The sequence below is a fragment of the Hemibagrus wyckioides genome, linkage group LG25 (genome assembly GCF_019097595.1).
Source record: "Hemibagrus wyckioides isolate EC202008001 linkage group LG25, SWU_Hwy_1.0, whole genome shotgun sequence".
NCBI classification, from domain to species: Eukaryota; Metazoa; Chordata; class Actinopteri; order Siluriformes; family Bagridae; genus Hemibagrus; species Hemibagrus wyckioides.
In genome coordinates this window covers 18,218,392-18,241,180 of record NC_080734.1, presented here as the reverse complement: position 1 = coordinate 18,241,180, position 22,789 = coordinate 18,218,392, and the positions used below count along the sequence as shown (strand labels likewise).

Below are 22,789 nucleotides of genomic sequence, written 5' to 3'. Positions count from 1 at the left end.
GGTCAAAAATTCCCATAAACACACTCCTAAACCTTGTGGACAGCCTTCCCAGAAGAGTTGAAGCTGTTATAGCTGCAAAGGGTGGACCGACGTCATATTGAACCCTATGGATTAGGAATGGGATGTCACTTAAGTTCATATGCGAGTCAAGGCAGGTGAGCGAATACTTTTGGCAATATAGTGTATTCCTAATATTCCCGTCCCTATCTTAAACCTATATATCTGTATAAGTACTGCTCAAAATATGAAGAATGCACGCACTCCTGATAATTTTTCTGGGCATGCTCCTGTTGTTGCCTTGGGGAATCTCCTCCCAGACCTGGATCAGGTCAACAGTGAGCACCTTCATGTAGGATTCAGATGCTCTGACACTCAGCGTCCCATAGGTTCTTAACTAGATTTTAGGCTGATGGTATCCTTACTCTGGGACCAAATAAACCAGTATTGAAGTATTCATTGATAGAGACTTCAAAGCAGTTTTGTGTATTGGGCCAATCAACGGCCTTCACGTCCGTCATCCCGAAACTGCCCACACACTCTGGCCACTGTCACGCACCAGGAGGAACCAGGAGATCAGCGTAAGGTCTGACACTGGCTCTAATGATTTCATCCCACAGCAGTAACGGTACCACGTGGAGGTCTGTGTGATCCTCTAAGAACCATCACTGACTCACCACCAAAGCGGTCATGCTGGATGATGTTGCAGGCAGCATAACGTCCCCCACGGCATCTCCAGAGTCCTTTATGTCTGTCAAATGTATTCAGTGTGAACCTGCTCACATCTGTGAAGAGAGCAGGGTGCCAATGGTAGACCTGCCAATTCTGTTGAATGCCAATCATGCTGCTGAGGCTGTGAGCACAGATCCCACTACAGGATGTTGTGCCCTCGTGCCAAGTCTGTTTCTGATAGTTTGGTCAGGAACATGCAGACCACTAGCCCGCTGGAGGTCATTCTGTAGGGCCCCTCGCACAAAAAAAAGTGGCTACCAGTTGCAAAAGCATGTTCCCTTTCAGGGTTTGGCTCGCTGTTGAATCTCCACTGAACATGTTGTCACTTTTAAAGAAGGTGAAACAGATTTGCAGTCACTTATGCTTCCTAGCGGTGCAGACCGATATCCCTGAAGTGTCATTAACTTGGTGATAAACTGTGATTATTAAGCGTTCCCTTAATTATTGAGCAATATATATTAGGGAAACTACCTGGCATAAAACCTGTGCCAAATCAAATATGTGGACCAGATGATGTGCTGTGGGGCGCCCGATCAGGGAGCAGCCGAAAGACTACCAACAACAACAAAATATATGAGGGGAAACTGCATTTCGACATAATTTTGGGAAACTATTATAATCGAACTATTCCTAATTTCCTAATCCTATTGTAAAACAGTATTTCTACAATATTTTGGGAAAATGCTGCATAATATTCTCAATTTCCTAATTCCTAAAACAGTATCCCAATCATACCAACAAACACATTCCCAAAGTACATTCCCATCAGCTAACTGTGGCTCACGGATGTGATGAGGTTTGGGAATGAGGGTATAATATGATAAAGAAAATCTGAATTAAATGACAATATTACAATGGATAAGAACATCAACCACACCTCCAGAAACGTTTTTACATGATTTGGGGAGAAACTACTGAAATCCATCTATTCCAAATTTCCACTTTTCCTATCCTATTATTCCTAATATTCCCAAAACATTGCCAGATTGTAATGCCTGTGTATTTACGTGACGGATGTAAGATGTAACAATGCTGTGTTGTACAATTATAATACCAACCGCTTCATACCAACAGTGTAGACTTTTCTAGTCCACATGCATGCAGCTAGATAAAAGAATATAGAGCCAAGTGGAAAAGTCTGCATTCCTCATGGGATTGGGGTCAAAAGAGAAAAAAGCATTTTTATTTCCCAGTGTATCTACAAAAAGATTGAAAAGATGAGTGCATGCTACCTCTCGTATATTGAAAAGAAATGTTGCCTCGGCCCTCCTGGACCCGGCTTTAATAAGGACGCGACATCTGGGCAGTCCTTCAAGCCACACACACTCGAATTGTGCAAGCTACAGTAAGATGACTGTGTTTTGAGGATACAGTGTTGTGAGGATACAGTGTTGTGAGGATACAGTGTTGTGAGGATACGGTGCTGTGAGGATACGGTGTTGTGAGGATACGGTGCTGTGAGGATACGGTGCTGTGAGGATACGGTGCTGTGAGGATACGGTGCTGTGAGGATACAGTGCAGTGAGGATACAGTGTTGTGAGGATACAATGCTGTGAGGATACAATGCTGTGAGGATACAGTGTTGTGAGGATACAGTGTTGTGAGAATACAATGCTGTGAGGATACAATGCTGTGAGGATACAGTGTTGTGAGGATACAATGCTGTGAGGATACAATGCTGTGAGAATACAGTGTTGTGAGGATACAGTGTTGTGAGGATACAGTGTTGTGAGGATACAATGCTGTGAGGATACAGTGTTGTGAGGATACAATGTTGTGAGGATACAGTGTTGTGAGGATACAATGCTGTGAGGATACAGTGTTGTGAGGATACAGTGTTGTGAGGATACAGTGTTGTGAGGATACAGTGTTGTGAGGATACAATGTTGTGAGGATACAGTGTTGTGAGGATACAATGCTGTGAGGATACAGTGTTGTGAGGATACAGTGTTGTGAGGATACAATGCTGTGAGGATACAGTGTTGTGAGGATACAATGCTGTGAGGATACAGTGTTGTGAGGATACAGTGCTGTGAGGATACAGTGCTGTGAGGATACAGTGTTGTGAGGATACAGTGTTGTGAGGATACAATGCTGTGAGGATACAGTGTTGTGAGGATACAATGCTGTGAGGATACAGTGCTGTGAGGATACAGTGCTGTGAGGATACAGTGTTGTGAGGATACAATGCTGTGAGGATACAGTGTTGTGAGGATACAATGCTGTGAGGATACAGTGCTGTGAGGATACAGTGTTGTGAGGATACAGTGTTGTGAGGATACAATGCTGTGAGGATACAGTGTTGTGAGGATACAATGCTGTGAGGATACAATGCTGTGAGGATACAATGCTGTGAGGATACAATGCTGTGAGGATACAGTGCTGTGAGGATACAATGCTGTGAGGATACAGTGTTGTGAGGATACAATGCTGTGAGGATACAGTGCTGTGAGGATACAGTGCTGTGAGGATACAGTGTTGTGAGGATACAGTGTTGTGAGGATACAGTGTTGTGAGGATACAATGCTGTGAGGATACGGTGCTGTGAGGATACGGTGCTGTGAGGATACGGTGCTGTGAGGATACGGTGCTGTGAGGATACGGTGCTGTGAGGATACAGTGTTGTGAGGATACAGTGTTGTGAGGATACAGTGTTGTGAGGATACAGTGTTGTGAGGATACAGTGTTGTGAGGATACAATGCTGTGAGGATACGGTGCTGTGAGGATACGGTGCTGTGAGGATACGGTGCTGTGAGGATACGGTGCTGTGAGGATACAGTGCTGTGAGGATACAGTGTTGTGAGGACAGCATGGTGCTAGACAGCATATGTCCCCCCGAGCACCTTTCTAAACGTTTCTGGCTTCTGTATCTAGAGTACTCCAGCACTACAGTTCTGTATGTATCTGGTTGTAAGTGTAGACAACGAGGAAAATTTTTAAACATTTTTTTTTGTTTAACAGATGGATGAAGCACCACTCATGGCTAGTAATGAAGCATTGTGATTGGTTGACTGACCTGAAGGAGGAGTCTCTCAAAGGCCAGGCAGGCGTCCCACTGGGCGAGGGCGGGGTGGCGCAGCGTCTGAGCGGTGCCGAGTGCCAACTGCAGCAAGCCACAGTGATTCTCTAATGCTGACCAACTGTCCCGAAACAACTGCACATACGAGGAGAGCTGCTCACCTGTCACACGCCCTGAGAGAGAGAGAGAGAGAGAGAGAGAGAGAGAGAGGAGGAGTTATAAACCACAATGTCAGCAAGCATGGCTTCGGTTGGAATATTATAGTTTAATAGAGTTTAGAGGTTCTATCAGAATAATATTTCAATCAGAAACATTTGCTTGACACTAGAGAGCTCCCCCTGTCAATCACCCCCCAGGGCCATGGAAAAATTGTCCTGTGTCAAACCGGTCCATGGTACAAAAAAGGTTGGGAAACCTTGATAAAAGGAAAACTTGCTAGCATGGATACCTAAGAGTATCGAGTACCTCAATTACTATGAAGACAAACAAACAACAAATTGTATGATACTAATATCCTGCAAAATATATCCTTGTATATTGTCCCAGCTGAAGAGAAGCAGCCGTATAGCCTGACGCCACCACCACCATGCTTCACCATAGGTATTGTGTTGTTTGGGTGATGAGAGCTCTATTGTTTCTGAGCCAAACTCATCTCTTAGAATGAAGATCAAGACACAGTTTGACACAAGGTCTGGAGATCATGACAAAGAGCTTCCATCTATCCATCCTAATGCTTATAAGATATATGAAAAATATATCAGAGGTTGAGTCACTCATTAGGGTTTACACTCAATACCAACTGTGACTGTCCATGAGTGACCTGCATGCGTTTACACCACCACCATCCCAAACCACAATCTATCTCAGACTGTATTCTGCTACAAATCTTCTATATGAATAAAAACAGTTATACCTTATAGTGACATAACGGACCCTGCTGAACTACTCTTTGTTTTAGTCATAAGAAAAATTTGCAGATGGAACAGTGACATCACCGAGAACAGACTGTCCCTAAAAACTGACCAAAGGACAAGAAGCTACCAAGAGCCCTACGGCAATATTAAAGAAGCTGCAAGAATATCTGACGAGTATGGCTAAAAATAAACAAAAAAAAACCTCATGATAATTAAAAAAACATGAAAGGAATGGACTTTGGCTGAATGTGTGTTGTGATGACGTAAAAGACGTGTCTTGGCCCGAATCTGTGTTCAATTAGAAAAATCGCACATTTTTTTTGGAATATTTGCTTGACTTGGCATTTATTTCTGCCAAATGCTGCAGGGTCTGAACAAAGAAATGTCGCTTTGTGCCTGGTGGAAAAAAATAAAATAAACTTATGGAAGGAGTAAGTAACCAGAAGGGCTTTTCCCTGTGCTGCTTTTTCCAAACAATTTTGTTTTTGGCAATTTTGAGTATTTTCAGATGTCTGAACACTGTGTGAGTTTTGCGTAAACATGTTTTCTGTTCTTTTCTCAGTACAGGCAGTGGTGTTCAAATAGCTCTCGGTTGTAATCAGAATAAATGGAGTAGACAGAGATATGGACTGGGGGGAAAAAAAGACACACACAAGGAGAGAAGAGAGAGCGCTGTGTCAAAACTAACGCCCTCACTTTTCAGTATCCATCGTTTAGAGTTTACGCGGTTAATGGGGGTTATCCGGCGAGAATCCTTTTTCATTCGAGATGTGATTTGTGTGGAGCAGCAGTCGACTGTTATCCTGCACCGAATTACTGCAGGACTGATATGAATAGAAGAAGAAGAAGAAGAGCAGAGCGGCTCCTCTGCGCTAATAAGCATATGGGGGAGGCTGGACTGCAGGACAAGACAGAGACAGAGATGGAGACAGAGACAGAGTGTGTGGTGATTAATATCTGGTGTGAAAGACTGCTGCAGGATTCGCAGTGTGTGTTTTTTCTATAGATAAAAAAGTGTGTGAGAGAGAAAAGAGAGAAAGTAAACGTCGGAAAGCTTATTTGCGTGAGCCAACATTTCTGTTAATCTGTGTGTGTGTGTGTGTGTGTGTGTGTAGTCAGTGGTGGATCATATCCCAAGCTTATTTACTAAAGTAGTACATGTAAGCCAAGTGTACAAAAACCCGAGCCAAAGCTCTTACAGGCGGTCTTAAGGGACACAGGAAGAAGGGTGGAGGAAGAGAAAGAGAGTGAGGGAGAGGTTATGTTGACCCAGTGAAGTCTGAGGAAGAGGCATTAAAGTCCCATAAACCACCGCAGCAAGCCGATGCCCTTAACCATCGGTAGATACGAGGAGGGTTTTCTTCGCTGAAAATATTGCAAAAGGATGAAGCCAGTTCTATAGACTAATATCATTTCTGTTAATGAGCCATAAATACTGCGGTCTCATTTAGAGAGGTAGCCAGATGTTTTTATTCCCACCTCTGCCTGCTTAGAAACAAATTCCTCTCAGTTATTTTCTCTGCCATTTATTGCTGATATTATTTTAATCTTTGCACAACTTTATCAGCACATCCATATCCCACTCATCTACTTTAGAGTCAGATCACCGAGCGATCACCAGCTCACAGAGGAACCGAGTGGTTTTCAGCTCGGAGAATAAATCAGAAAAACACAAGAGCACCTGATTTGTTCTTCTGTTCCCTGGTTTTCTGCATTGTTCCCTGATTTGCTCTCCTGTTCCCTGATTTGCTGTTTGATTCCCTGGTTTGTTGTTTTGTCCTTTGATTTGTTGTTCTGTTCCCTGATTTGCTTTTCTGTTATCTGATTTTCTCTTCTGTTCCCTGATTTGTTGATCTCATTCCTGATTTTGTTGTTCTGTTCCCTGATTTGCTGCTTTCTTCCCTGATTTTCTCTCCTGTTCCCTGATTTGTTCCCTATTTTGCTCTTCTGTTCCCTGATTTGCTCTTCTGTTCCCTGATTTGTTGTTCTATTTCATGACTTGCTCTTTTGTTCCCTGGTTTGCTGCATTGTTCCCTGATTCATTGTTCTGTTCCCTGATTTGCTCTTCTGTTCCCTGATTTGCTCTTCTGTTCCCTGATTTGTTGTTGTATTTTCTATAATCCCATGTAGCCAAACATTCAGACCAATAGCAGAAGGTCTGGACTCGACAGCAGCTTTTATTGGCCAAAGAGGGCATCTGACTGACATGCGAAGCCACCAATCACAGTTAGTTTTATTCAGCATCATATTTAGAAGAGTGAAATGATAAAGTCTATATAAAAACAGACTGGTGTGAAACCGTTCATTTAAATGGGTCTGTACCGTGAACTTCGAAACATTTGGAAAATCCAGCGTTTAACTGATCCTCATAAACGCTCATTGCCCCAGGTAGAAAAACAACAGCTTCCTTCCTCCATGAGAGAAGTGGAACGGGGCTTTGTTTCCATTCGAAGCGTTAAAAATCACAACACACACGTCTCCTGGAAATCCTGTAGAATCCACCGATGAGATTCCTGAAGGGTTTCGATTTTTTGTCGCGTATGAATTAAATGTTTAGCCTCTGGTTTTTAGTTCCTCTAGAAGACACCAAAATGATTCCTCGATGATGTCCCTGAGTTTCTAAGGTACCTAAAAAGCACACATTATCACATGTGATTATCTCAAGGATAAAACTACCCAGGGATTTGCTGTTTTTCAGTACCATATAAAGCATTGAATGAAGGAAATTATTTTAAATGAAAAATGAAGTTTGTGGATTTTACCTGAAGTAGAGTTTGAAGATTCAAGTCAATTTATTTGTATAGCGCTCTTAACAACGGATATTGTCTCAAAGCAGCTTTACAGAGGTATAGGAGCAGAGAAAAAATGATCAAGTTACTATTTATCCCCAAAATTTATCCCTAATGAGAAAGCCTGATGCGACGGTGGTGAGGAAAAAACTCCCTGAGATGATATGAGGAAGAAACCTTGAGAGGAACCAGACTCAGAAGGGAACCCCCAGCTGACCAGTAAAAGACACTTATTCCCCAATTTCTTTTTTTTTTATTATTATTATTATTATTACTGGTCTAAACTTTTAAGAATGTATTAAGACACCAAAAGCATTCCTTCATGTTCCTGATGGACCGACAGAGCACACATTTGTGACGGTTATGAAATCTAAACACAGCCATGTTCTAAAGTAAAAAAATAAAATAAAAAATAGGGAGCGCTAAAAACCGAATAATTTTGAAACGTCCAAGTCCAAGAAAATGTCAAAGCTGTCAATGTTGTGGAGATAATATCACTGAGAGACAGAGGCCAAGTAAAACTCAGCTCAATAGCCATATGTGTGTCCTTCATTGCACTACGCAGTCAATCCTGAATGTCAACACATTTTTCAAAATGGTGCCAAAGGGAAAAGGGAAGAATGACCACGATCCTGCTGAGAAATGAATCCGATTCGTTCTGTATGTAATAGTGTTATTAACTCGAGGCAGCTAATCCTAAATGATCCAAATCAGGAAGCTAAAAGTGTGTAACTGACCCTCAGCGACTACATTAAGACTCGATGAAACACGGACCACAGCAGTCCGCAGTGCAGGTCGTGTCAGCTAGCAGGGACAAAATGGTGGCACCGTGTATAAAAAGGCCATGTCGGCTGTCGGCATTATGGGAAAATATGGTGGAATGAAACGTTCCGAAATATCCGAGCGCAGAAAAGAGCCATTGTGGAAGTGAGTCAGCTTTGGCAAGAAACCCAGGAATCACTTAGCTTCATTTGCCAGGCATAACTCAAACGAGAGAGAGGCAGACAGAGGCGCAGATTAGGAGGAGTGTGAGCAGACAGTAAAATCGTCCTCCAGAGAAGATCTGAAAGGTGCTGGTCAATCACAGCAGAAGCTTAAAACCCCATTCAAATGACCGGAGATGAAGGAAATAATAAAACATAGTCTGTCTGTGCTGAAGCACTGAGGCACAACTTGATGAAAATATGCTTTTGATATGCGCACACACACACACACACACACACAAACACACACACACACTTCTAATATCAGTGAGCCTGCAAAATAATAACTTTAATAAATACATGAGAGTTTAAAAGTCTGATCTGTCAGGATGGAGTTAATGAGTGTTTTAGAAAACACACCTATAAAGTGTTAAATACATGCACATATATATGTGTGTGTGTGTGTGTGTGTGTGTGTTTGATATATAATATGATTTTTCTGGCATGGCACTGTTATTCTTGGCTTAGAGATCGGGAAATAGTTGTTATTCAGTGCAAAAGCTGGCTGAGTTTTCAATATGCTCTGTATATATATATATGTGTGTGTGTGTGTGTGTGTGTGTGTGTGTGAGTGTGTGTGAGTGTCTGTGAGTGTGTGTGTTCCAGAATTGTGCTTCATGCACAATGTGGTGAATTTAGAGTGAAAGTGGAAAGCAGAGCCACATGTTGAAATTCAGCAGTCCCGATCAACACATGATGAGGAACATGCTCAGATACACACACACACAAACATACACGCACACACACACATACACACGCACACATACACATACACACGCACACATAAACAAGCACACACATTCACACACACATTCACACACATGCACATACACGCATACACACACACGCACACACGCGCACACACACATGCGCACACACACACACATACACACGCACATAAAAACGTACACGCACATACACACAAATATACACAAACACATACACAAATGCACAGACACATGCACACACAAAAGTACACACACACACACACACACACACACAGACTCTACAGTTCATGAAATTGTGTAGAGACATGTGTAAGATGACTGATCCTGACAGATGACTGGATATTAAGGACAGATGGGTTATATTGGGTAAAACAGAGAGAGGGAAGAGGGCAGTGTCCACACTGTGACTCAGGGCTGATGAGAGGCAAGGCGCTGCCTCAGCTGTGTACTGTGAGCCTCATGCAAATCAGCAGGCTAATAACAACGTTTATGCCAACATCTGAACATGACAAGTGGCAAAAAATGACTCCATGTGTACAAACAATTAAATAAATAAATAAATAAACTCACTGCTACAGCATCTGTAACTTAGGTAACTTAATTTTGCTCAAGACAGAAAGTGGTGTAACTGGTGTAACTGGTGATTACCTGAGTATAACTGGTATAACTGGTGATTTCCTGAGTATAACTGGTATAACTGGTGATTTCCTGAGTATAACTGGTATAACTGGTGCTTTCCTGAGTATAACTGGTATAACTGGTGCTTTCCTGAGTATAACTGGTGATTGCCTGAGTGTAACTGGTGTAACTGGTGATTACCTGAGTATAACTGGTATAACTGGTGATTTCCTGAGTATAACTGGTATAACTGGTGCTTTCCTGAGTATAACTGGTGATTGCCTGAGTGTAACTGGTGTAACTGGTGATTACCTGAGTATAACTAGTGATTTCCTGAGTATAACTGGTGATTTCCTGAGTATAACTGGTGATTGCCTGAGTGTAACTGGTGTAACTGGTGGTTGCCTGAGTATAACTGGTATAACTGGTGATTACGTGAGTATAACTGGTGATTACCTGAGTATAACTGGTGTAACTGGTGATTATCTGAGTATAACTGGTGATTTCCTGAGTGTAACTGGTGTAACTGGTGGTTGCCTGAGTGTAACTGGTGTAACTGGTGGTTGCCTGAGTGTAACTGGTGTAACTGGTGGTTGCCTGAGTATAACTGGTATAACTGGTGATTACCTGAGTATAACTGGTGATTTCCTGAGTGTAACTGGTGATTACCTGAGTATAACTGGTGTAACTGGTGATTATCTGAGTATAACTGGTGATTTCCTGAGTGTAACTGGTGATTACCTGAGTATAACTGGTGATTTCCTGAGTGTAACTGGTGATTACCTGAGTGTAACTGGTGATTACCTGAGTATAACTGGTGATTTCCTGAGTGTAACTGGTGATTACCTGAGTATAACTGGTGTAACTGGTGATTATCTGAGTATAACTGGTGATTTCCTGAGTGTAACTGGTGATTACCTGAGTATAACTGGTGATTACCTGAGTATAACTGGTGATTTCCTGAGTATAACTGGTGATTTCCTGAGTATAACTGGTGATTACCTGAGTATAACTGGTGATTTCCTGAGTATAACTGGTGATTTCCTGAGTATAACTGGTGATTACCTGAGTATAACTGGTGATTACCTGAGTATAACTGGTGATTTCCTGAGTATAACTGGTGATTGCCTGAGTGTAACTGGTGTAACTGGTGATTACCTGAGTATAACTGGTGATTTCCTGAGTATAACTGGTGATTACCTGAGTATAACTGGTGATTTCCTGAGTATAACTGGTGATTGCCTGAGTGTAACTGGTGTAACTGGTGATTACCTGAGTATAACTGGTGATTTCCTGAGTATAACTGGTGATTTCCTGAGTGTAACTGGTGATTACCTGAGTGTAACTGGTGTAACTGGTGATTACCTGAGTATAACTGGTGATTTCCTGAGTATAACTGGTGATTTCCTGAGTGTAACTGGTGTAACTGGTGGTTGCCTGAGTGTAACTGGTGTAACTGGTGGTTGCCTGAGTGTAACTGGTGGTTGCCTGAGTGTAACTGGTGTAACTGGTGGTTGCCTGAGTGTAACTGGTGGTTGCCTGAGTGTAACTGGTGTAACTGGTGGTTGCCTGAGTGTAACTGGCGTAACTGGTGGTTGCCTGAGTGTAACTGGTGTAACTGGTGATTACCTGGGTGTAACTGGTGATTTCCTGAGTATAACTGGTGATTTCCTGAGTGTAACTGGTGATTACCTGAGTATAATTGGTGATTTCCTGAGTGTAACTGGTGATTGCCTGAGTGTAACTGGTGTAACTGGTGGTTGCCTGAGTGTAACTGGTGTAACTGGTGGTTGCCTGAGTGTAACTGGAGTAACTGGTGATTGCCTGAGTGTAACTGGTGTAACTGGTGATTGCCTGAGTGTAACTGGTGTAACTGGTGGTTGCCTGAGTGTAACTGGAGTAACTGGTGGTTGCCTGAGTGTAACTGGTGTAACTGGTGATTGCCTGAGTGTAACTGGTGTAACTGGTGGTTGCCTGAGTGTAACTGGAGTAACTGGTGGTTGCCTGAGTGTAACTGGTGTAACTGGTGATTGCCTGAGTGTAACTGGCGTAACTGGTGGTTGCCTGAGTGTAACTGGTGTAACTGGTGATTGCCTGAGTGTAACTGGTGTAACTGGTGGTTGCCTGAGTGTAACTGGTGTAACTGGTGATTGCCTGAGTGTAACTGGCGTAACTGGTGGTTGCCTGAGTGTAACTGGTGTAACTGGTGATTGCCTGAGTGTAACTGGTGTAACTGGTGATTGCCTGAGTGTAACTGGCGTAACTGGTGGTTGCCTGAGTGTAACTGGTGTAACTGGTGATTGCCTGAGTGTAACTGGTGTAACTGGTGGTTGCCTGAGTGTAACTGGTGTAACTGGTGATTGCCTGAGTGTAACTGGCGTAACTGGTGGTTGCCTGAGTGTAACTGGTGTAACTGGTGATTGCCTGAGTGTAACTGGTGTAACTGGTGATTGCCTGAGTGTAACTGGTGATTGCCTGAGTGTAACTGGTGTAACTGGTGATTGCCTGAGTGTAACTGGTGGTTGCCTGAGTGTAACTGGTGTAACTGGTGATTGCCTGAGTGTAACTGGTGTAACTGGTGATTGCCTGAGTGTAACTGGTGATTGCCTGAGTGTAACTGGTGTAACTGGTGATTGCCTGAGTGTAACTGGTGATTGCCTGAGTGTAACTGGTGTAACTGGTGATTGCTTGAGTGCAGATAATGTTTTCAGTTTTCTTTCTGGACTCATATAAATTATATATTTAGACATAATATATTAACATTTTTTATATGAAACTTTCACACACGGGTTTGTCCACAGGGGCAGGTTAATCTGGGGCAGTAGTCGGCTCAGTGGTTAAGGCTCTGGGTTACTGATCAAAGCCCCTGAACTCAAGGACCTCTGCTCCAGTGATGCTGTACCTGAGCTGACCCAAGCTTGCTAACAAACTGGGATATGTGGGCAAAAATCTCCAACCCTGTGCTGTAAAGTATATGTGACAAATAAATGCCTCTTCATCTTACTAAAGTCCTCATTTCCAACCCCACTCCATTACAACTCCATTACATTTACAGCATTTGGCAGAAGCCCTTATCCAGAGCCATATTCTTCTCATTCATACAACTCAGTCTTGCTCAAGGGTTGCAGCATTGCAGTGCTGGGATTTGAACACAACCTTCTTATGAGCAGCTTAACCAAGGAGTGACCACTGCCCCATCTAATGGCCTTTCCTCAGTGAAGCTGATTCTCCCTGAATCTGCAGAATTCGCATTTGTAACTGTTAAGCTGCTGATCGACTGTGAGTTCAAATCCCAGCCCTGTCTCTGGTAAGGGGTCAGATATAAAAATAGATAAATGTAAATAAATCTAAAAAAGGGATTCAGATAACAGATTCACTATACAGATGATGCTGTGACTATACAGATGATGCTGTGACTATATAGATGATGCTGTGACTATATAGATGATGCTGTGACTATACAGATGATGCTGTGACTATATAGATGATGCTGTGACTATATAGATGATGCTGTACCTATACAGATGATGCTGTACCTATACAGATGATGCTGTACCTATACAGATGAAGCTGTGACTATATAGATGATGCTGTACCTATACAGATGAAGCTGTGACTATATAGATGATGCTGTGACTATACAGATGATGCTGTGACTATACAGATGATGCTGTGACTATACAGATGATGCTGTGACTATATAGATGATGCTGTGACTATATAGATGATGCTGTACCTATATAGATGATGCTGTACCTATACAGATGATGCTGTACCTATACAGATGAGGCTGTGACTATATAGATGATGCTGTACCTATACAGATGATGCTGTGACTATATAGATGATGCTGTACCTATACAGATGATGCTGTGACTATATGGATGATGCTGTACCTATACAGATGATGCTGTACCTATATAGATGAGGCTGTACCTATATAGATGATGCTGTACCTATGCAGATGATGCTGTGACTATATAGATGACGCTATACCTATACAGATGATGCTGTAACTATACAGATGATGCTGCAACTATACAGATGATGCTGTAACTATACAGATGATGCTGTAACTATACAGATGATGCTGTGATTATACAGATGATGCTGTAACTATACAGATGATGCTATACCTATACAGATGATGCTGTAACTATACAGATGATGCTGTAACTATACAGATGATGCTGTAACTATACAGATGATGCTATACCTATACAGATGATGCTGTAACTATACAGATGATGCTGTAACTATACAGATGATGCTGTAACTATACAGATGATGCTGTGATTATACAGATGATGCTGTACCTATACAGATGATGCTGTACCTATACAGATGATGCTGTGACTATACAGATGATGCTGTAACTATACAGATGATGCTGTGACTATATAGATGATGCTATACCTATACAGATGATGCTGTGACTATATAGATGATGCTGTACCTATACAGATGATGCTGTGACTATATAGATGATGCTATACCTATACAGATGATGCTGTGACTATATAGATGATGCTGTACCTATACAGATGATGCTGTGACTATATAGATGATGCTATACCTATACAGATGATGCTGTGACTATACAGATGATGCTGTAACTATACAGATGATGCTGTAACTATACAGATGATGCTGTAACTATACAGATGATGCTATGACTATACAGATGATGCTGTGATTATACAGATGATGCTGTAACTATACAGATGATGGTGTAACTATACAGATGATGCTGTGATTATACAGATGATGCTGTAACTATACAGATGATGCTGTAACTATATAGATGATGCTGTGACTATATAGATGATGCTGTGACTATACAGATGATGCTGTGACTATACAGATGATGCTGTGACTATATAGATGATGCTGTAACTATACAGATGATGCTGTGACTATACAGATGATGCTGTAACTATACAGATGATGGTGTAACTATACAGATGATGCTGTGACTATACAGATGATGGTGTAACTATACAGATGATGGTGTAACTATACAGATGATGCTGTGACTATACAGATGATGGTGTAACTATACAGATGATGCTGTGACTATACAGATGATGCTGTGACTATACAGATGATGCTGTACCTATATAGATGATGCTGTGACTATATAGATGATGCTGTGACTATACAGATGATGCTGTGACTATACAGATGATGCTGTAACTATATAGATGATGCTGTAACTATACAGATGATGCTGTGACTATACAGATGATGCTGTGACTATACAGATGATGCTGTACCTATATAGATGATGCTGTGACTATATAGATGATGCTGTGACTATACAGATGATGCTGTGACTATACAGATGATGCTGTGACTATACAGATGATGCTGTACCTATACAGATGATGCTGTGACTATACAGATGATGCTGTGACTATATAGATGATGCTGTAACTATACAGATGATGCTGTGACTATACAGATGATGCTGTAACTATACAGATGATGGTGTAACTATACAGATGATGCTGTGACTATACAGATGATGCTGTGACTATACAGATGATGCTGTAACTATACAGATGATGGTGTAACTATACAGATGATGCTGTGATTATACAGATGATGCTGTAACTATACAGATGATGGTGTAACTATACAGATGATGCTGTGACTATACAGATGATGGTGTAACTATACAGATGATGCTGTAACTATACAGATGATGGTGTAACTATACAGATGATGCTGTGATTATACAGATGATGCTGTAACTATACAGATGATGGTGTAACTATACAGATGATGCTGTGATTATACAGATGATGCTGTAACTATACAGATGATGCTGTGACTATACAGATGATGCTGTAACTATACAGATGATGGTGTAACTATACAGATGATGCTGTGATTATACAGATGATGCTGTAACTATACAGATGATGCTGTGACTATACAGATGATGCTGTGATTATACAGATGATGCTGTAACTATACAGATGATGCTGTGACTATACAGATGATGCTGTGACTATACAGATGATGGTGTAACTATACAGATGATGCTGTGACTATACAGATGATGCTGTAACTATATAGATGATGCTGTACCTATACAGATGATGCTGTGACTATACAGATGATGCTGTGACTATACAGATGATGCTGTGACTATATAGATGATGCTGTGACTATACAGATGATGCTGTGACTATACAGATGATGCTGTAACTATATAGATGATGCTGTAAGTATACAGATGATGGTGTAACTATATAGATGATGCTGTGATTATACAGATGATGCTGTACCTATACAGATGATGCTGTACCTATACAGATGATGCTGTACCTATACAGATGATGCTGTAACTATACAGATGATGCTGTGACTATACAGATGATGCTGTAACTATATAGATGATGCTGTAACTATATAGATGATGCTGTACCTATACAGATGATGCTGTGACTATACAGATGATGCTGTACCTATACAGATGATGCTGTGACTATATAGATGATGCTGTAACTATACAGATGATGCTGTGACTATACAGATGATGCTGTGACTATACAGATGATGCTGTACCTATACAGATGATGCTGTACCTATACAGATGAAGCTGTGACTATATAGATGATGCTGTACCTATACAGATGAAGCTGTGACTATATAGATGATGCTGTACCTATACAGATGAAGCTGTGACTATATAGATGATGCTGTGATTATACAGATGATGCTGTACCTATACAGATGATGCTGTGACTATACAGATGATGCTGTAACTATACAGATGATGCTGTACCTATACAGATGATGCTGTACCTATACAGATGATGCTGTAACTATACAGATGATGCTGTAACTATACAGATGATGCTGTACCTATACAGATGATGCTGTAACTATACAGATGATGCTGTACCTATACAGATGATGCTGTGATTATACAGATGATGCTGTGACTATATAGATGATGCTGTAAGTATACAGATGATGCTGTAACTATATAGATGATGCTGTAAGTATACAGATGATGCTGTAACTATACAGATTATGCTGTAACTATACAGATGATGCTGTGACTATAGAGATGATGCTGTAACTATACAGATGATGCTGTAACTATACAGATGATGCTGTTACTATACAGATGATGCTGTAACTATACAGATGATGCTGTGACTATAGAGATGATGCTGTAAGTATACAGATGATGCTGTAACTATACAGATGATGCTGTGACTATATAGAGATGATGCTGTGACTATACAGATGATGCTGTAAGTATACAGATGATGCTGTAAGTATACAGATGACGCTGTAAGTATACAGATGACGCTGTAACTATACAGACGATGCTGTACCTATACAGATGATGCTGTAACTATAGAGATGATGCTGTGACTATAAAGATGATGCTGTGACTATAAAGATGATGCTGTAAGTATACAGATGATGCTGTACCTATACAGATGATGCTGTACCTATACAGATGATGCTGTACCTATACAGATGATGCTGTGACTATACAGATGACGCTGTAAGTATACAGATGATGCTGTACCTATACAGATGATGCTGTACCTATACAGATGATGCTGTGACTATACAGATGATGCTGTACCTATACAGATGATGCTGTACCTATACAGATGATGCTGTACCTATACAGATGATGCTGTACCTATACAGATGATGCTGTACCTATACAGATGATGCTGTACCTATACAGATGATGCTGTACCTATACAGATGATGCTGTACCTATACAGATGATGCTGTAACTATACAGATGATGCTGTACCTATACAGATGATGCTGTACCTATACAGATGATGCTGTACCTATACAGATGATGCTGTACCTATACAGATGATGCTGTGACTATACAGATGATGCTGTACCTATACAGATGATGCTGTGACTATATAGATGATGCTGTGACTATATAGATGATGCTGTGACTATACAGATGATGCTGTGACTATACAGATGATGCTGTGACTATATAGATGATGCTGTGACTATATAGATGATGCTGTACCTATATAGATGATGCTGTACCTATACAGATGATGCTGTACCTATACAGATGAGGCTGTGACTATATAGATGATGCTGTACCTATACAGATGATGCTGTGACTATATAGATGATGCTGTACCTATACAGATGATGCTGTGACTATATGGATGATGCTGTACCTATACAGATGATGCTGTACCTATATAGATGAGGCTGTACCTATATAGATGATGCTGTACCTATGCAGATGATGCTGTGACTATATAGATGACGCTATACCTATACAGATGATGCTGTAACTATACAGATGATGCTGCAACTATACAGATGATGCTGTAACTATACAGATGATGCTGTAACTATACAGATGATGCTGTACCTATACAGATGATGCTGTAACTATACAGATGATGCTGTACCTATACAGATGATGCTGTACCTATACAGATGATGCTGTACCTATACAGATGATGCTGTGACTAAACAGATGACGCTGTAAGTATACAGAAGATGCTGTACCTATACAGATGATGCTGTAAGTATACAGATGACGCTGTAACTATACAGATGACGCTGTAACTATACAGATGACGCTGTACCTATACAGATGATGCTGTACCTATACAGATGACGCTGTAACTATACAGATGACGCTGTAACTATACAGATGATGCTGTGACTATACAGATGACGCTGTAACTATACAGATGATGCTGTGACTATATAGATGATGCTGTACCTATACAGATGATGCTGTGACTATATAGATGATGCTGTACCTATACAGATGATGCTGTGACTATATAGATGATGCTGTGACTATATAGATGATGCTGTGACTATACAGATGACGCTGTAACTATACAGATGATGCTGTGACTATACAGATGATGCTGTACCTATACAGATGACGCTGTAACTATACAGATGACGCTGTAACTATACAGATGATGCTGTACCTATACAGATGATGCTGTACCTATACAGATGACGCTGTAACTATACAGATGATGCTGTGACTATACAGATGATGCTGTGACTATACAGATGATGCTGTAACTATACAGATGATGCTGTAACTATATAGATGATGCTGTGACTATATAGATGATGCTGTGACTATACAGATGATGCTGTGACTATACAGATGATGCTGTGACTATATAGATGATGCTGTAACTATACAGATGATGCTGTGACTATACAGATGATGCTGTAACTATACAGATGATGGTGTAACTATACAGATGATGCTGTGACTATACAGATGATGGTGTAACTATACAGATGATGGTGTAACTATACAGATGATGCTGTGACTATACAGATGATGGTGTAACTATACAGATGATGCTGTGACTATACAGATGATGCTGTGACTATACAGATGATGCTGTACCTATATAGATGATGCTGTGACTATACAGATGATGCTGTGACTATACAGATGATGCTGTGACTATACAGATGATGCTGTGACTATATAGATGATGCTGTAACTATACAGATGATGCTGTGACTATACAGATGATGCTGTAACTATACAGATGACGCTGTACCTATACAGATGATGCTGTACCTATACAGATGACGCTGTAACTATACAGATGATGCTGTACCTATACAGATGACGCTGTAACTATACAGATGATGCTGTACCTATACAGATGATGCTGTGACTATACAGATGATGCTGTGACTATACAGATGATGCTGTACCTATACAGATGATGCTGTACCTATACAGATGATGCTGTACCTATACAGATGATGCTGTAACTATACAGATGATGCTGTACCTATACAGATGATGCTGTACCTATACAGATGATGCTGTAACTATACAGATGATGCTGTAACTATACAGATGATGCTGTGATTATACAGATGATGCTGTAACTATACAGATGATGGTGTAACTATACAGATGATGCTGTGACTATACAGATGATGCTGTAACTATACAGATGATGCTGTAACTATACAGATGATGCTGTAACTATACAGATGATGCTGTGACTATATAGATGATGCTGTAACTATACAGATGATGCTGTGACTATACAGATGATGCTGTAACTATACAGATGATGGTGTAACTATACAGATGATGCTGTGACTATACAGATGATGCTGTAACTATACAGATGATGGTGTAACTATACAGATGATGCTGTGATTATACAGATGATGCTGTAACTATACAGATGATGGTGTAACTATACAGATGATGCTGTAACTATACAGATGATGGTGTAACTATACAGATGATGCTGTGACTATACAGATGATGCTGTGATTATACAGATGATGCTGTAACTATACAGATGATGCTGTGACTATACAGATGATGCTGTAACTATATAGATGATGCTGTACCTATACAGATGATGCTGTGACTATACAGATGATGCTGTGACTATATAGATGATGCTGTAACTATACAGATGATGCTGTGACTATACAGATGATGCTGTGACTATACAGATGATGCTGTGACTATATAGATGATGCTGTAAGTATACAGATGATGGTGTAACTATATAGATGATGCTGTGATTATACAGATGATGCTGTACCTATACAGATGATGCTGTACCTATACAGATGATGCTGTACCTATACAGATGATGCTGTAACTATACAGATGATGCTGTGACTATACAGATGATGCTGTAACTATATAGATGATGCTGTAACTATATAGATGATGCTGTACCTATACAGATGATGCTGTGACTATACAGATGATGCTGTACCTATACAGATGATGCTGTGACTATATAGATGATGCTGTAACTATACAGATGATGCTGTGACTATACAGATGATGCTGTGACTATACAGATGATGCTGTACCTATACAGATGATGCTGTACCTATACAGATGAAGCTGTGACTATATAGATGATGCTGTACCTATACAGATGAAGCTGTACCTATACAGATGATGCTGTACCTATACAGATGATGCTGTAACTATATAGATGATGCTGTACCTATACAGATGATGCTGTAACTATACAGATGATGCTGTAACTATACAGATGATGCTGTAACTATACAGATGATGCTGTGACTATACAGATGATGCTGTGACTATACAGATGATGCTGTAACTATACAGATGATGCTGTGACTATACAGATGATGCTGTGACTATACAGATAAAAGAGATTTTTTAATCTCAGCCAGAATCTGACATTTCACCTGGTTAAATAAATGTTTGAATAAAAAATGAAATGAAAATGTAATTGAATAAGTTACCTCAAAATGTTATGGTGGAAGTGTAAGATATTTAGTGTAAGATATAATGCAAAGACTGGGAGAAGAAGAGTGTGTAATATGTGTATTTAAAATATGTGTGTCTGAGGAGGGTCTGAGGAGGGTCCGAGGAGAGTCCGAGGAGAGTCTGAAGAGGGTCTGAGGAGGGTCTGAGGAGGGTCCGAAGAGGGTCTGAGGAGAGTATGAGGAGAGTCTGAGAAGGGTCTGAGGAGAGTCTGAGGAGGGTCTGAAGAGGGTCTGAGGAGGGTCCGAGGAGAGTCTGAAGAGGGTCTGAGGAGAGTATGAGGAGAGTCTGAGGAGGGTGTGAGGAGAGTCTGAGGAGAGTCTGAGGAGGGTGTGAGGAGAGTCTGAGGAGAGTCTGAGGAGGGTCTGAGGAGAGTCTGAGGAGGGTCTGAGGAGGGTCTGAGGAGGGTCTGAGGAGGGTCTGAGGAGAGTCTGAGGAGGGTCTGAGGAGAGTCTGAGGAGAGTCTGAGGAGGGTCTGAGGAGAGTCTGAGGAGGGTCTGAGGAGAGTCTGAGGAGGGTCTGAGGAGAGTCTGAGGAGGGTGTGAGGAGAGTCTGAGGAGAGTCTGAGGAGGGTCTGAGGAGGGTCCGAGGAGGGTCCGAGGAGGGTCCGAGGAGGGTCCGAGGAGAGTCCGAGGAGAGTGTGAGGAGGGTCTGAGGAGGGTCTGAGGAGAGTCTGAGGAGGGTCTGAGGAGAGTCTGAGGAGGGTCTGAGGAGGGTCTGAGGAGAGTGTGAGGAGGGTCTGAGGAGGGTCTGAGGAGGGTCTGAGGAGGGTCTGAGGAGAGTCTGAGGAGGGTCTGAGGAGAGTGTGAGGAGGGTCTGAGGAGGGTCTGAGGAGAGTCTGAGGAGGGTCTGAGGAGGGTCTGAGGAGGGTCTGAGGAGGGTCTGAGGAGAGTGTGAGGAGGGTCTGAGGAGGGTCTTGCTTTTCCAATTCCTAAATGCTTTAGGTTAGTTTTAGGTCTTTGGAGGTGTAGATGGCCATGTTCCTGAGACCTATAATATTTTTACTTACATGTAGCTGCAGTCTGCCTGCTGAAAGGCGGTGGCTTACATGTTATCGACACTTAATTGCCTACTGCGCTAAAAGTTCACTAGATAGGCTCTCACTAGGACAGGGCAGCTTCACCGCTTTATCTTATTTCAGCTATGTAGTCATTTGCTCACAGGAATGTTCACTGAATGCTCCAGTACCTCCCAGGACTTCCAGTATAAGTGTGTTTTGAGTAACCAGGCTTCAGGACACTACAGACTGCAGATAGAGATTACGCTGGAGTTCTGCTTCCAATAAAAAAGAGAGAGCTCAGTGAGTATAAGAACATGGTGAAAATATAGGTGTGTGTGTGTGTGTGTGTGAATAAGGGATTGAAAGAAAGAGTGCTAAAATTGCTTCTCTAGCTCTTCTCAATACAAATATAAGTTTGTTTGACCTTCATTTTCGCCCTTGCAGCTTAACTTATAAACAATAGGACGTGTCTAAGTGTGTGTGTGTGTGTGTGTGTGTGTGTGTGTGTGTGTGCCAACATGTGTTTCTTATTTCCTTTGCAACCACATGTGCTTTGCGCACATAATAAATATTGCCTGACACCTGATGGAGGCGCTGTGGGTCTTTACGCAGAGCCTCATCTTTCCTCCACTCTTTCTTCTCCCTCTGCCTTTCCTTCATTACACACTCGTGCACTCGCGCACGCTTTCTCTTTTCCTC

At 41.4% G+C, this 22,789-nt stretch overlaps 1 protein-coding gene across 1 annotated transcript in view; it reads right to left on the bottom strand.

Annotated features, from left to right (window-relative positions):
• The window catches only part of scfd2 (sec1 family domain containing 2), a 169,251-nt gene that overhangs the window by 126,376 nt on the left and 20,086 nt on the right, over positions 1–22,789 (bottom strand). The window contains exon 4 of the mRNA XM_058379515.1: positions 3,748–3,923. Coding sequence (XP_058235498.1) covers positions 3,748–3,923 — 176 coding nt within the window. The remainder of the gene's footprint in view (positions 1–3,747; positions 3,924–22,789) is intronic.